Raw genomic sequence first — 13,200 nt, forward strand, 5'->3', positions numbered from 1 at the left:
AGGCTACAGATTATTCTGGCGGGAGATGAAGGGCGGGGGAGCGAATTAACAGAAGTTTTGCTGCAGGGACCACCTCCCGGCTTGAGGGGGCTGGGCTTTAGGGCTGCGGGTTAAGCTCCTCCCGACAGCGTTAATTTCAAACTGCGCGACCGTTTCTCACCTGCCCTGCGCTAAGGCGGGGGCTGGATCCAATTCCATTAGAGAGAACTACGCAGGACTCGAGCCTTCCGCAATTCACTGAGCCCATTTACGCGAGTGACGTCAAGCACTGCTACTGGCTGCTAGGGGGGGAGGAGTACGTACCTGGCGTAAGGAGGGCGTAGAGCGTTCCCGCCATTGGCGGCGGTTAGGGCGTTTACGCAACGGCCTGACGTAGGGGAAGACGCGTTGGTCGGGGGGAAGGTTCTAGAAAAGCGGCGGCAGCGGCTCTAGCGGCAGTAGCAGCAGCGCCGGCTCCCGTGTGGAGGTGCTCTTAGCGGTGTTGTTTCTCGAGCAGCAGCAGCTCTCACTACAGCGCCAGGACGAGTCCGGTTCGTGTTCGTCCGCGGAGATCTCTCTCATCTCGCTCGGCTGCGGGAAATCGGGCTGAGGCGACTGAGTCCGCGATGGAGGTAACGGGTTTGAAATCAATGAGTTATTGAAAAGGGCATAGCGAGGCCGTTGGCGCCTCGGTGGAAGTCGGCCATCCGCCTCCGTGGGAGAGCGGCGGTGAAATTGGGCCACTTCAAAAGCGGCTCGTCTCAGGATATTTTTGAGGAGAGGTCGTTAGCGGAGGCCGGGTTGTGAACAGTATCTTCCCCACCCTCAGCCTGCCGGCGCCATTTCCCTTTGCTGGGGGTGGGGGATGGGGAACTTCCACATGGCGGACGCAGTCCTGGTTTGGCGAAAAGTGGGGCGCGGAGGCGGAAATTCTTACTCCCTTTTCAAAGCACGCTGATTTGGGGGCTCTGGCGTCCCCGCGTTTGAGCTTTTCGGCGGGCTTCGGATCCTCCGGAGCGAGGCTGCGGAGCTTCCCCTCCCCCCTCCCGGGAACCGGATTTGGCGGCCGCCATTTTCATTCCTTTCCTTCCTCGCAGCGTTTTTCTTTTCAGTCTTTGGATTCTGCTAGTTTCGTTCCTTTACGGAAGAAGAGAAGTGGTTAACTATTTTTCTTTGTTTTCGGGTTGTTCTCATGCCGTTTCGGGGTGGATTCCGAGGGTTTGGGGGAGCTTGGATCTTTAAAGTCCTGCGCAGCTCGTTAGAAGCTCTTTGCTTTCCCCTCGATGAAATGGCGCCATTGCGTTCAGAAGCCACACCGAAGAGCGGGCGGGTGGGGGAGTCGGTTCCCCGGGGCTGGTTCGCACCGGTGTAAGAGGAGGTAAAACGACCTAGGGTGTCGGGCCGAGTTTTAAGGGAAGTCATATTACAAAGAGAACATTTTGTTTTCCAGCCCTCGCTTTTTGGGTAACGGTTTTATCGGAGTCTGCGGTGACTTAAAAGCTAGTTGAATTGCAGGAAACTTTAGACATAAAAAGGGGAGCCATTAAGTTAGTACCGATTGGGGGGGCAGTGGGGACGGGGGTGGGGGGGTTGGTTTCACGATCCCGTAAGGATTCCTTGAATTGTAAGATATTCGTGGTAAATAACATTTTTGCTGGGAAATGTAATCTTTCCTGGGTAAGACTAGAGGGTCTTGTGATAAGCTAGAAATTAAGAGGGAAGTAAAATAAAAACTTTTGGTCTTCAGTTAAAACGTGGCTCAGTCTTTCATTGCTTATAACGGCTACGTACAAAACTTGTTTTCAGGCTTGGCCACTATGTATTTGAACTTTGTCATTTGCTTTTCTCATTTATGTTTGCTATGATGGTTGATCATTACTTGATAAGCAAAAGGTCTCCAACGAAGGGGGCCTGGTTGGGTATTTTCTTTCTTAAGCACGCTTATAAAATAACTTTGTTTGTAATCGATAGTGGACATCGGGTAAGTTTGGAAAAACTGAGGTAAGTAATGAGTTTTTGCCTTTTGTTAGTGATGTGTAAAAGTTGTTGTAAATGTGCTTTTATATTTGCGTAATTTATTTGGGTTGTAAAAACTGATTTATAGTAAAACTAAGTTAAGTAAAATTAGGTTAATTTAAATATCAATGTGTCAGATAATCATTTAACAGGTCTTTTGAGGGCTTTAGGAGGTAGTTTGAGAATTTGTTGAGCTTTTAAAAATATAATTCTGAGAACAGAGGAAAAAAAATCTCTAATTGTATACTTACCACTATTTTTTTGAGCTGTTGGGGAATTTTCGTGCATAGAAGTAGTAACCTCCACGGGCCTGAGCTGTATGTAGTACTAGCTGGTAATAAAGTCTCTTGTTGTATGGAAAATTTTATTTGACCTTTGATTTGTATTATAGACTCACAGCAGATGTTTCTGGGCACTATGACCTATTCTGGCTTCTGAATACCTGTTTTAAATTTTTATCCTAGTTATCTGAAAACGAAGCATAACAACCCATCTTAATTGAGAGCCGAAGATACCGGCTGTTAATGCAACATACATTTGCTTGGTGGTTTAAAGGGGTTAACGTTTTTTCTGCCCAGGTTTCCGGCCCCCCCCCCCCCCCCCATGTAAAATTGGAGACACTTGTGCTTTGTAGTCTGCCAGATGGCCGTTAAGGTCGATAACTCGAGTTTTGGGTTTTTTTACTGCATCAATGAAGTGTAAATTGTGGTAATACAAAAACTAAGTTAACAGTGGTCATTTAAGCTTTTATCGTTCTTGAAAAGTGAGATTACAGCAACATTGTACTGCATTTATATACGGTTCAGTAATATACTAGATTTTTTTGTGTTTTGTAAATGCCAAATACAAGCATGCCCACAAAAAATCAGTTATGTTAAAAACTTCTAAAGCTCTGAACACTGTTAGTCATAAAAGGTATTTCTCCCTTGGTCAGAAGAGAGAAGCAGATTTTATAGGGATGTTTTGGTAAATGCATTGAATGTTTAAGGGTTTTTTTTCTCATGGAGAGTTGGTGTATGGGGGAAGAATGATTTTTACAAGGTTTGGTGGTGTTGGGGGGGGGGGTTTGGACTGAAATACATAAGAATCACCACCAGAGGGAGCAGTAAAGGGAAAATAAATGTCCATTTTAGATACTGAATCCTGAAATGGTAAATTGTGGGTTATAAGAACCAACAGTTCTTTATGTTTTAAAAGAAAAAGTGTTTACAATGAGTATTTAAAAGGCACTTTTTATTTGTTGTGGACAATAGGATTGAATCTAAAGTTAGTAACAATCCTTTAAACTTTCAATGACCAAGGACTAGGTTTGCTCCTCTCTCTACAGAAATTTTTTTTTAAGATTAAGGCATGTTAAAATAATTTAATGTCAAGTAAATTTGGATCAAGCATTAATGACTTTGAAACTTGTGTAGTAGTTCAGCTGAGGCAGTTTTTTTGGTGTAACGCAACTAATATGCAGTTTAACATATGGTTTAAATTTGATGTAAGTTTTTTTTTTCCCCCCCAGAAAACTTTAGAAACTGTTCCTTTGGAGAGGAAAAAGGTACTCTGCCAGCAGGTCACCTCATATTTAAGAATTTAATTTCCTGCATACAAAGAGGAAATGTAAATAAAAATTGAAATGATGTTTTCCTTTGCAGAGAGAAAAGGAACAGTTCCGTAAACTTTTTATTGGTGGCTTGAGCTTTGAAACCACAGAAGAAAGTTTGAGGAACTACTACGAGCAATGGGGGAAACTTACAGACTGTGTGGTACGTTATTAAATGTAAAAATGTCTATAGATGCTAGCCTTTCAACTTTTGGATTCCTAAGTTTAACGTGTTGAGTAAGTTATTTTTAAAGCCAGGTTCATGAAAATTGCTCGTCATTCAAACTCCTTTTTCATAACACAAGTAATAAGAAATGCTAAGGTTTCCCCTTTGTTGTTGTTGTTTTAAGGTCATGAGAGATCCTGCAAGCAAAAGATCAAGAGGATTTGGTTTTGTAACTTTTTCGTCCATGGCTGAGGTTGACGCTGCCATGGCTGCAAGACCTCATTCAATTGATGGGAGAGTGGTTGAGCCAAAACGTGCTGTTGCAAGAGAGGTGAGCAAAATAGAACTTTGTCAGTAAATACGAAAATAACTAAGTTTTATACGTAACTTAAATCTTGCCACTTTAAAGCTCTGTCAGTCTTGTGTCTCTTGATTTTCCTAGATTTGCCTACTTTTCTGAAACTAGTTTTTTAGTTATAAGCTATTGCTTTAGGTGGTATTTTATCATAGAATAGAAACTACTTTTGGTACCTAGACATTGTGCTCTAAATCATGTTTTGGTTTGTTAAGGTAGTTTCTTTTTTTCCTTTTTCAGGAATCTGGAAAGCCAGGGGCTCACGTAACTGTGAAGAAGCTGTTTGTTGGTGGAATTAAAGAAGATACTGAGGAACATCATCTTAGAGATTACTTCGAAGAGTATGGAAAGATTGATACCATTGAGATAATTACTGATAGGCAGTCTGGAAAGAAAAGAGGCTTTGGATTTGTTACCTTTGATGATCATGATCCCGTGGATAAGATTGTGTGTAAGTGTCTATAAGCTCTAGGTGTATGGCTCTTTTCATTAATTTTTGGGTTTATTAGAAGGTAAATTATACAAGCTGTTGGTAAAGAATATTGATGTAATAGAGTACGAATTTTTCATTCCAGTGCAGAAATATCATACCATCAATGGTCATAATGCAGAAGTAAGAAAGGCTCTGTCTAGACAAGAAATGCAGGAAGTCCAGAGTTCTAGAAGTGGAAGAGGAGGTAACGTCTAACTCGTTTATTTTACTGTATTTTATTTTTTTAAGATTTGTTTAATAAAATGCCTGTTACTAACCTGGTTGTTGTTCATTGCAGGCAACTTCGGTTTTGGAGATTCTCGTGGTGGTGGTGGAAATTTTGGACCAGGCCCGGGAAGTAACTTTAGAGGAGGATCTGGTAAGTTCACCTGCGTGAATAGAAAGGTGAATATGCTTGTTTAAAAACTTAGTTTTAATTAGATTCAGGAAATCCAGTGTTTTTGAAGGGTTAAGTAGGTTGTATTAAGCTTGGATATTCTGAATTGGTCAGGTAAGAGGTTATAGCTAAAAGCATAATTTTCTAAATTCTAATCCAGAACAATCTATTGCAGAGATCTTTCTAAGGTAATCAACTTTTTAAAAAAATTAGGTGCTACTACAGTTGCTTTAAAAAACGAGGGACCCCCTGAATCAGGAGTGAAAATATTGTGGAGGCTTTGTGTATTTGTTGTTGTTTTTGGCTTTAGGTTTCAGATTTGTTTGGCTTGGCTTACTAATGTGATGAGGTGCCAACAGAAAACCAGTTGTTTTCTCACCCAACTTCATTCTTTATAGATAAATGGAATCTCTTAAATTGAGACTTGCCAAGTCTGAGCTTCTTGTTTAGGCAGTTATTCTCATGAGATCTAATTACACAATTTGTGTTATAAGAATAAACCAGTAAACACCAGTGTTCTGGCACAAGGAGGTTGGTTTCCTGATAATTTTCATTGAGAGGTACTAATAAAGAGGGTGGAGGAAAGCAGGAAGAGAAATTAAATAGGGTGGACAGGATTTAATAACGTTTTTCCTGTTTCTAACAGATGGATATGGAAGTGGTCGCGGATTTGGGGATGGCTATAATGGGTATGGAGGAGGACCTGGAGGTCAGTTTCTTTCACATACGGTTTTTGTGACTTAAAGATTTAAACCCTATTTGTGTTTGTCCAGTTAAGTGTGTACGTAAAATTTTAAGTGTTTTGCATTTTATGTTTTGTAAAGGGCTTAGGTGATAGTGTTTCAATTATTTGGCTATTCCTTCATAATTTGCATTTTTTATGGAAAGGATATTTTTGCTTGTAGGTGTTTACAGGTTGCAAATTATTTCAGTGGATTTTAAATTAGAATTTATAGATGCTGTCATACTATATCCCATTGTTTCTCAAGCAAAATAATTAGATATGTATTTCATGTGCTGTTTTCCTGAAAAACTACAAACCAATAGACGTGATCATGGTTAACATGTCAAAGGAAGTATATGTAAGCAGTTGTGTTGTTTTAGTCTCTTACCAAGGTTAAGTCCATAAGATAACTTGTAAAAAGTCACCAAAAGAATTTCCAAAATACACAACATTCTTCCTGGGTTTAGCTAAGTTGTGAATTACTGTTACGTAATAAATGTATTAGATATATGTTCTGTTGGAGTACAGGAAAGTTAATATTTGCTGACAAATATCCTATTAAGAAAGGGATATTATAAACTGAGCTAGTAGTAGACGCGATTGCTGGTTTTGCCACTCCTTAAGCGTAACTGAGTTACTCCAACATCTCAACTGTTTCAATTCTGCTTTGAAGTTTAGATATTAATTGGTATTAAAGAGGAGTTCTTGCACCTTAATAATTTCAGACTACCATTGTAAGTTTTTTAATTAGGTGCAAGTTTGCTAATTTCTGGTCCTCCCCCCATTTCTACTCAGAAGGGTGTCGTGGGTATATTATTTAAGAGGCACGGTTATTTATCAGGAAGCATGTTTGGAACTTAATATTTTGGACCAGCAGAGGTGTGTGGCTTTTTTATCCCGCTTACCTATGCTTCTCGTCTGCCCCCACCCCCCAATCCTTACACAAAATACACACTTTTGAAAGTACCTGTACGAATCTTTAGTATCTTTAGTGTTAGGGGAGAACGGCTATGGCATTGCAAGTATTGGTCTCTGTAAAGGTTTTTATCCCGTTGGTTGTGAGGAGGTGTTCCCTGCCTCTAAATGTTTATCAAGCATACGTACTCTATTCTGCCCTTGAGGCTGTTACGGAAGAGGTTTTGTAGAACAAATATTTTGCTTATAAGAATGTGTTTTGGAAAGTTGGAAATGGGTGTGATAAGACAGTTTAAATGGTATTGAAAATACTAAGTAATTACTTAAAGGCTTATTTTATAATAGGTGGCAATTTTGGAGGTAGCCCTGGTTATGGAGGAGGAAGAGGAGGATATGGTGGTGGAGGACCTGGATATGGCAACCAGGGTGGGGGCTACGGAGGTGGTTATGACAACTATGGAGGAGGTAATAACTTCACCTGCAACCTTTATGTGGGAATTTGGATTGGAATTAAAATGATTTAACAAGTGAGGTTTTTATTTCAATGTTGTCAATAGTTGCCTTAAACTGTAGAGTTGTAGATAGGTGTTTTGCATTTATTCTGATTGTTTTTATGGGAGATTTTGTCCTAAATATTTAGCATATGTTGCTAGTTGAATGTTGGAATGTTATTTTGAAAGTCATGATGCAAAACCTATTCTTCCGATTTTTTCACAGGAAATTACGGAAGTGGAAATTACAATGATTTTGGAAATTATAACCAGCAACCTTCTAACTATGGTCCAATGAAGAGTGGAAACTTTGGTGGTAGCAGGAACATGGGGGGACCATATGGTGGAGGTAATTTATAAGGTTCTTTAAATTATTTTGTATGATTAAAGGATTAGTCTTAAGATACTTTAATTGCTAGTTTGAGTAACATTTCCATTATGATAACTAAAATGATGGGATTGGATATTCAATGGTATAGAATATTTAGGACTTAGAAAAGTAGGTTAGACACTTCAGGTGGGGCTCTTTTTCTTTGGCTGATTACTTTTTAAAAAGCCAAATAAAATTGAGCACATTGTAAGCTGTATTAAATTCTATGTTTCTCTTTGAAAGTTAAATCACAAACCTTTATTTCACAGTATTAATAAGCTCTTAAAGTTTTCAGTAGAACCAAACCGGTTTTTTGTCCTTTTTTTTTTTTTTATCTTACTCCAAATGATTGTGGTAGATCATGTTCTCAATTGTAAAGGGCAAATTAACTTTTTTGTGAGTCTGGGTAAATCATTTCCAGAGTAATAGGTTGACTAGAAGCAGGTAACAGGTTATGAGCTGCTTGTTTCAAGGAGTGTATATCTATAAAATAGAAATCGATTATAGGTACTATTAGGCTAATTGCAGAAAATGGGAGTAAATTTGCTTTCTCTTGCTGTTTTTAACAATTCTAGGAAACTATGGTCCTGGAGGCAGTGGAGGAAGTGGGGGTTATGGAGGGAGAAGCCGATATTGAGCTTCTTCCTATTTGCCATGGGTAAGTAGCTTTTGAGTTTTACCTTATTATTGTCTTGGGAGATCTAGCTGCCAGGAGTAAAAGCTTTTTAGGATCATGTTATCTTTCCTTAAAATCTGGTTAGATGGATAATTTCATAACCTATTTTTTTTTTACTCTTTACTTCTGTTGAAACAGGCTTCACTGTATAAATAGGAGAGGATGAGAGCCCAGAGGTAACAGAACAGCTTCAGGTTATCGAAATAACAATGTTAAGGAAACTCTTATCTCAGTCATGCATAAATATGCAGTGATATGGCAGAAGACACCAGAGCAGATGCAGAGAGCCATTTTGTGAATGGATTGGATTATTTAATAACATTACCTTACTGTGGAGGAAGGATTGTAAAAAAAAAAATGCCTTTGAGACAGTTTCTTAGCTTTTTAATTGTTGTTTCTTTCTAGTGGTCTTTGTAAGAGTGTAGAAGCATTCCTTCTTTGATAATGTTAAATTTGTAAGTTTCAGGTGACATGTGAAACCTTTTTTAAGATTTTTCTCAAAGTTTTGAAAAGCTATTAGCCAGGATCATGGTGTAATAAGACATAACGTTTTTCCTTTAAAAAAATTTAAGTGCGTGTGTAGAGTTAAGAAGCTGTTGTACATTTATGATTTAATAAAATAATTCTAAAGGAAATTGTGTAATTATAGACTTTTTATTTTAAATAAGTTAAGGAGTGGGTAGTATAATTAAGGTCCTTTGCAAAGTTGTTGTTATATTTGTGTAAGATAAATGCTGGTCAGATATAAGTGTGTTGTCTGCAATTCATCAGGATTAAATTATCTAGATAACTTAAGGGATATCTCTGCAAAGAGAAACACCTTTTTAGATCTTTTAGATGCTGCTTCTTCAATGCAAGGAAAGGAAATAACCCCAGCGAGGTACTCTTCAGGGATACAGGTCTAGTACAAGAGAACTCTTGACGGCTACTAAGTTCAGCCAGTCTTAAAAAACTGTGCTGTTTCTACAAAGCTTTAACTACAGTAGTTTATAAGGATGACAACGAAAGCTGAGGGTGTAGAGCAAAATAGTTCTAAGCTTCAGTTAAACTTCTTTAGGTAAGATCTTATTTACTTTTCCTTTCTTAATTTTCCTCCCCAAAAGATAAACTAATACTACTCTTCAATGGTCTTTCAGTATAGTGGTTCTTATGTAGTTTAACATAGCTATAAATTTGAGTTTAACAATTTATAAACTCAAGAGAATCTTATAAACCCTGTTTTCCAATCTGTCATTTACTTAAATTATTTTGGTTGTTTTTTTCCCCCCTTTTTTCCCTTCTTTCCCACCCCCTCCTCCCTCTATGAAGATTCAGGTGCTTAACATATCATTTTTTTCCCTGCTGGAATTTAGCATTGATATGAACCATGGACAAGTATATTCTGCTGCCACAAAGACTGTAAAGTGCTTCATTTCAACAGCTGAGGCGCAAGCCAAGTGATCATTAATAAAGCTTTTCTTGGTTCCTTCAGTGGTGTTGGTAGTAAAATGGTAGGTAAAAGTTAGGCTGCAAGTTCAATAAATCATGAAATTACCCATCATTACACCCTTGTGTATTCACATTTCTTGGATCAAGCATTTTGAGTGAACTAGTGGTTTTTATTAAAAATAAAGAATTTTGTTCTTCTGTTATATGGTTGTTCCTAGTTGTACATGCTTATCAGGGTCAGGCTCAGGAGAAGGTAGGGTAAAATGGTTGAAACTTTTCAGATGATAGTTTATATTTATGAATAAAGTGTCTACATTATAAATCCTGTATGTATCAAGTACTAAATATTTAGGTTTAAATGTGGTAATTCTTTCCAATCCCCTACCTTATAGGAGAGATGTAGGTTGGCTGCTGAAATTCATTTAAGTGTCAACAGTTTGATTTGCCTGGCTTTATTGCCTTTTCAGGAATGTGATTATCAGGGCTTATTCTACTGTATGCACCAGTGAGTCTTCTTTGATCCTAAGACCACCACTGAAGTTATTTAGGTTCTTTGGACAAACATGATAAACTTCTTCAGATACTTTTTTTTTCCTTTGGCAGGAAGGTGTCTTGCTGCAGGTAACTAATGAAGAAGTGGTCAACCACAGAGTCTTCAAGAAATAAGAAATACTGTACCATCTGAAAGTAGTTCTTGTTGGTGCCTTCATTTAAAAAAAAAAAAAGCACTTTAAGATTAAAGGGAAATGTTTTCTGATAAAATACATCATTTAGTACAGGTTCTTAATATAAAACCATTACAAATTGAGTACTGTTTGTAAAAGAGTAACATGAAGTAAGCTAGAGAGAGAAATGTATCATGTTTTAAATTAGGTTTTGTGAGTAGACAGATTAAAATTCTATTTTAAATATAAAGTTTATAAAATAAACACTTTTGTATTCAAATACTTGGTGTAATGTTTACACATAAAATGTGTGAATCTTGTTCTATCAACTTACAGTTGTCTAAAAGATTGCCATCCCCTAGAGTTTTAAAGCAGTTTCACAAAGCTATGCATATTGCCATTTTTATTTCAATATTGATAGTCAAGAAAAGCATTGTGGACATTATTGGCTGTCCCTAATAAAATGCCATTCTTTTTATACTGTACATTCAGCGTTTGAATACTGCTCTAGTTTTCTCGCTTTACCTTGTTATGTTTAACATTGCTGGTGGCGTTTTTGCAAATATTTTAAACAACTAGAGTGGTCCCAGTTAAGGGCAAAGCACTGAGACACCATCTCATACCAGTTTCTCAGATGTCAAGTAGCTTTATATGCATCTCAAACTTAGTTTCAGTGGTTGTCTTTTTTAAGGGTTAAACATGGTGGACGGAGTTTTAATAAGCAGTGCCTTGGATGTTTACCTGAAAGAATGAAAGATCCATAGGAAGGTTGATTTAACTTTTTGTTGTTTTGGTTTTGATGAGGTATCTCACAGGTAAGTTAAACTAATGGCCAAAAGAAGATGAACTGTTTTGTTTCAAACAGTAGCTGCGTCCAACAACTACTTGTGAGAATGCTTCAAAGTTAGGTAAATTTTTTGAAGGTTTTAGAAATACCCAACTCTACCAAGAAGTTGAACTTGAAAGGTAAATCAAGTTGGTATGCTAACACAACGTTAAGTACCTAACCCTTAATCTGCACAAATGGGAAAAATGCACATCAAGCTCACTGGCTTACTTCAACTGAGTAGGTAATGTTGAATACTCCACAGGCATTTTCCCCATGTGTATGTTGTATATTGAGCTGTTTAAGAACTTGAGATAAGTGTGGTTTTTGTGTAAGTTTTCTACCAGAAGGAAATCACAACCTTTGATACATGTGTAGTATTTCTAAAACCGGCTTTAATTAATTAACCCTTAACCTCAATACTTAGTTCAGAGCAACAATGAACTCATCACTTTGCAGGTCAACAACTTAAACTGCAAACTGCAGCTGTGACTCTGCGGAAGCTCAAGGTTGCAGTTAGGAAAAAATTTGATTAGGGCATACTGACAGGACTGGCAAGTTGATGCTGGCCATTTCCCTCCCCAGTAGTGAGCTATCCCAAGAGCAACCCAAAGCCTCCAAATAGGATCAGTGTTTGGAAGTGATGCTACCTTGTGTATTGGTCATGTTCTACAGATTGAAGGGTTTTACTTAAAAGATTACTGAGAAGCTAGCATCATTGGGGGCCAAATTGAGGGCTGGCTCCCACACTAGAGTGTTACTCACTGAAAGTTTTTGAAACTTGGGTCGTCTTATTGTGTTTAAAGTTTTCATTAGTCTGGTGTATGAAGGCAAGCTAAGACCTAAAAGTGATTTAGAAATTATTTGTACTAAGAGTACAGGGTTAATTCAAGGAAAAGTTAAAAGAATCTTAATCTTGGTACCTTAGTAATGACGGTTAACCAGCTCACAAGTATGGGTTCCTTGCCAAGTAGAAAACCTGAATCTCAGTATACCAAAAAGCACATGCACATTCTTGGCAACATTTTATGTTTGTGTGTCATATTTGGAATGAATGCCTAGATGGTTGATACTTCCCATCCAGCTTCAATGCCATACCACTGTGACTGCAACAATAACTTGTTAGCTGAAACAGGTCTTTTGGTGACTGGTCAAATTAGTGAGGTGAGTAGTAGACTACCTAAGAAAGGGGCAAATTCAGGAGGAAGACGGATCAAGAAGGATAAAAGCACTTGCATTCTCCATTCTGGGGCTTGGGTGTGTGCAAATTGTGTCCTGAGTTCCACTGGTGCTGTTGGAACTGGAACCAGCCTTGACGGGGGACCCAAATAATCCAGACATTCTTGTTTACCACATGTTACATGGAGATTGTACAGTGGGGAATCTAATTTCACCTTCTCTGAGACTTTGTTCAACATTGCAGCCTATTGAGGCTACTTTTGAAATGGGATGGCTTTATCTGGAAAACAAAGATGAGAATCTGTTAAGATTTCTTGAAACTTTATAATTGAAGGAATGGCTTACAGGAGTACGTTTTTTTTCCCCATAGGTGAAGAAGGTAAGACTAATTTCATGTTGGGTCCAACTCAAACTGGGATGGGAGTTGGCCCTTATGCACAAAGGTGTTCACCAAAACGTGTATTTCATAGCAGCCAAAGGTAAACTATATAAACTACAAGATGTTTGAGTAGATAATTACACGTCTCAACTGTGTAGATCTTAGTGATCGATCACCCTTACAGTTTGCATTTGTAAACCCTGTACCAAATACTTGGGAACACGGTAGATCCGAAGTTCACGTAACTCTCCCCTTAAAATCTTACTTTGATGTAGTCTCTCCAAAAAGGTGCTGTCTCCTGAGCCATGGTTTGTTCAGATTGACTGGAGTGATAAACAGGAAATGGGTCAGGTAATTGGGTATAACTTGAGTCAAGTTATACCCAGTAAAATACATAGTTTCAATTAGGTTTTGATATTTAAAGTAATTAGGTCAGATTGCTCCTTTTCTCCAACATTCACCAGTTCTCTGAACTCCAGGCTAACTCCATTTTAAGACTACTTCCTAGCTAGCAAGAACATTTTAATCAATCTGGGTATCCAGGTCAAATCTGCAAGAGTGTTTAGGCTGA

The 13,200-nt window shown here is 38.2% G+C and overlaps 1 protein-coding gene across 10 annotated transcripts; it reads left to right on the forward strand.

The window, feature by feature from the left end:
* The first annotated feature begins 354 nt into the window (after positions 1 to 354).
* HNRNPA2B1 (heterogeneous nuclear ribonucleoprotein A2/B1) lies at positions 355 to 10,730 on the forward strand. Of its 10 annotated transcripts, none has more exons than XR_008296788.1 (14): positions 383 to 611; positions 3,506 to 3,541; positions 3,639 to 3,749; positions 3,937 to 4,083; positions 4,348 to 4,558; positions 4,683 to 4,784; positions 4,878 to 4,958; positions 5,623 to 5,685; positions 6,961 to 7,080; positions 7,333 to 7,455; positions 8,052 to 8,134; positions 8,981 to 9,209; positions 9,505 to 9,642; positions 10,184 to 10,730. XR_008296788.1 is itself a non-coding variant. In XM_015083701.3 (12 exons), the coding sequence occupies exons 1-11, from the start codon at positions 606 to 608 to the stop codon at positions 8,111 to 8,113; spliced, it is 1,062 nt and encodes a 353-aa protein (XP_014939187.1). In that variant the 5' UTR covers positions 383 to 605; the 3' UTR covers positions 8,114 to 8,134; positions 10,184 to 10,730. The 10 variants fall into 10 exon arrangements, 2 of the variants coding, with proteins under 2 accessions (XP_053074271.1, XP_014939187.1); XR_008296787.1 differs by having other exon boundaries at positions 384 to 611; positions 8,291 to 9,209; XR_001431916.3 differs by lacking the exon at positions 8,981 to 9,209.
* The last annotated feature ends 2,470 nt before the right edge of the window (positions 10,731 to 13,200 follow it).

This window comes from Acinonyx jubatus, chromosome A2 (genome assembly GCF_027475565.1).
Source record: "Acinonyx jubatus isolate Ajub_Pintada_27869175 chromosome A2, VMU_Ajub_asm_v1.0, whole genome shotgun sequence".
Lineage (NCBI taxonomy): Eukaryota > Metazoa > Chordata > Mammalia > Carnivora > Felidae > Acinonyx > Acinonyx jubatus.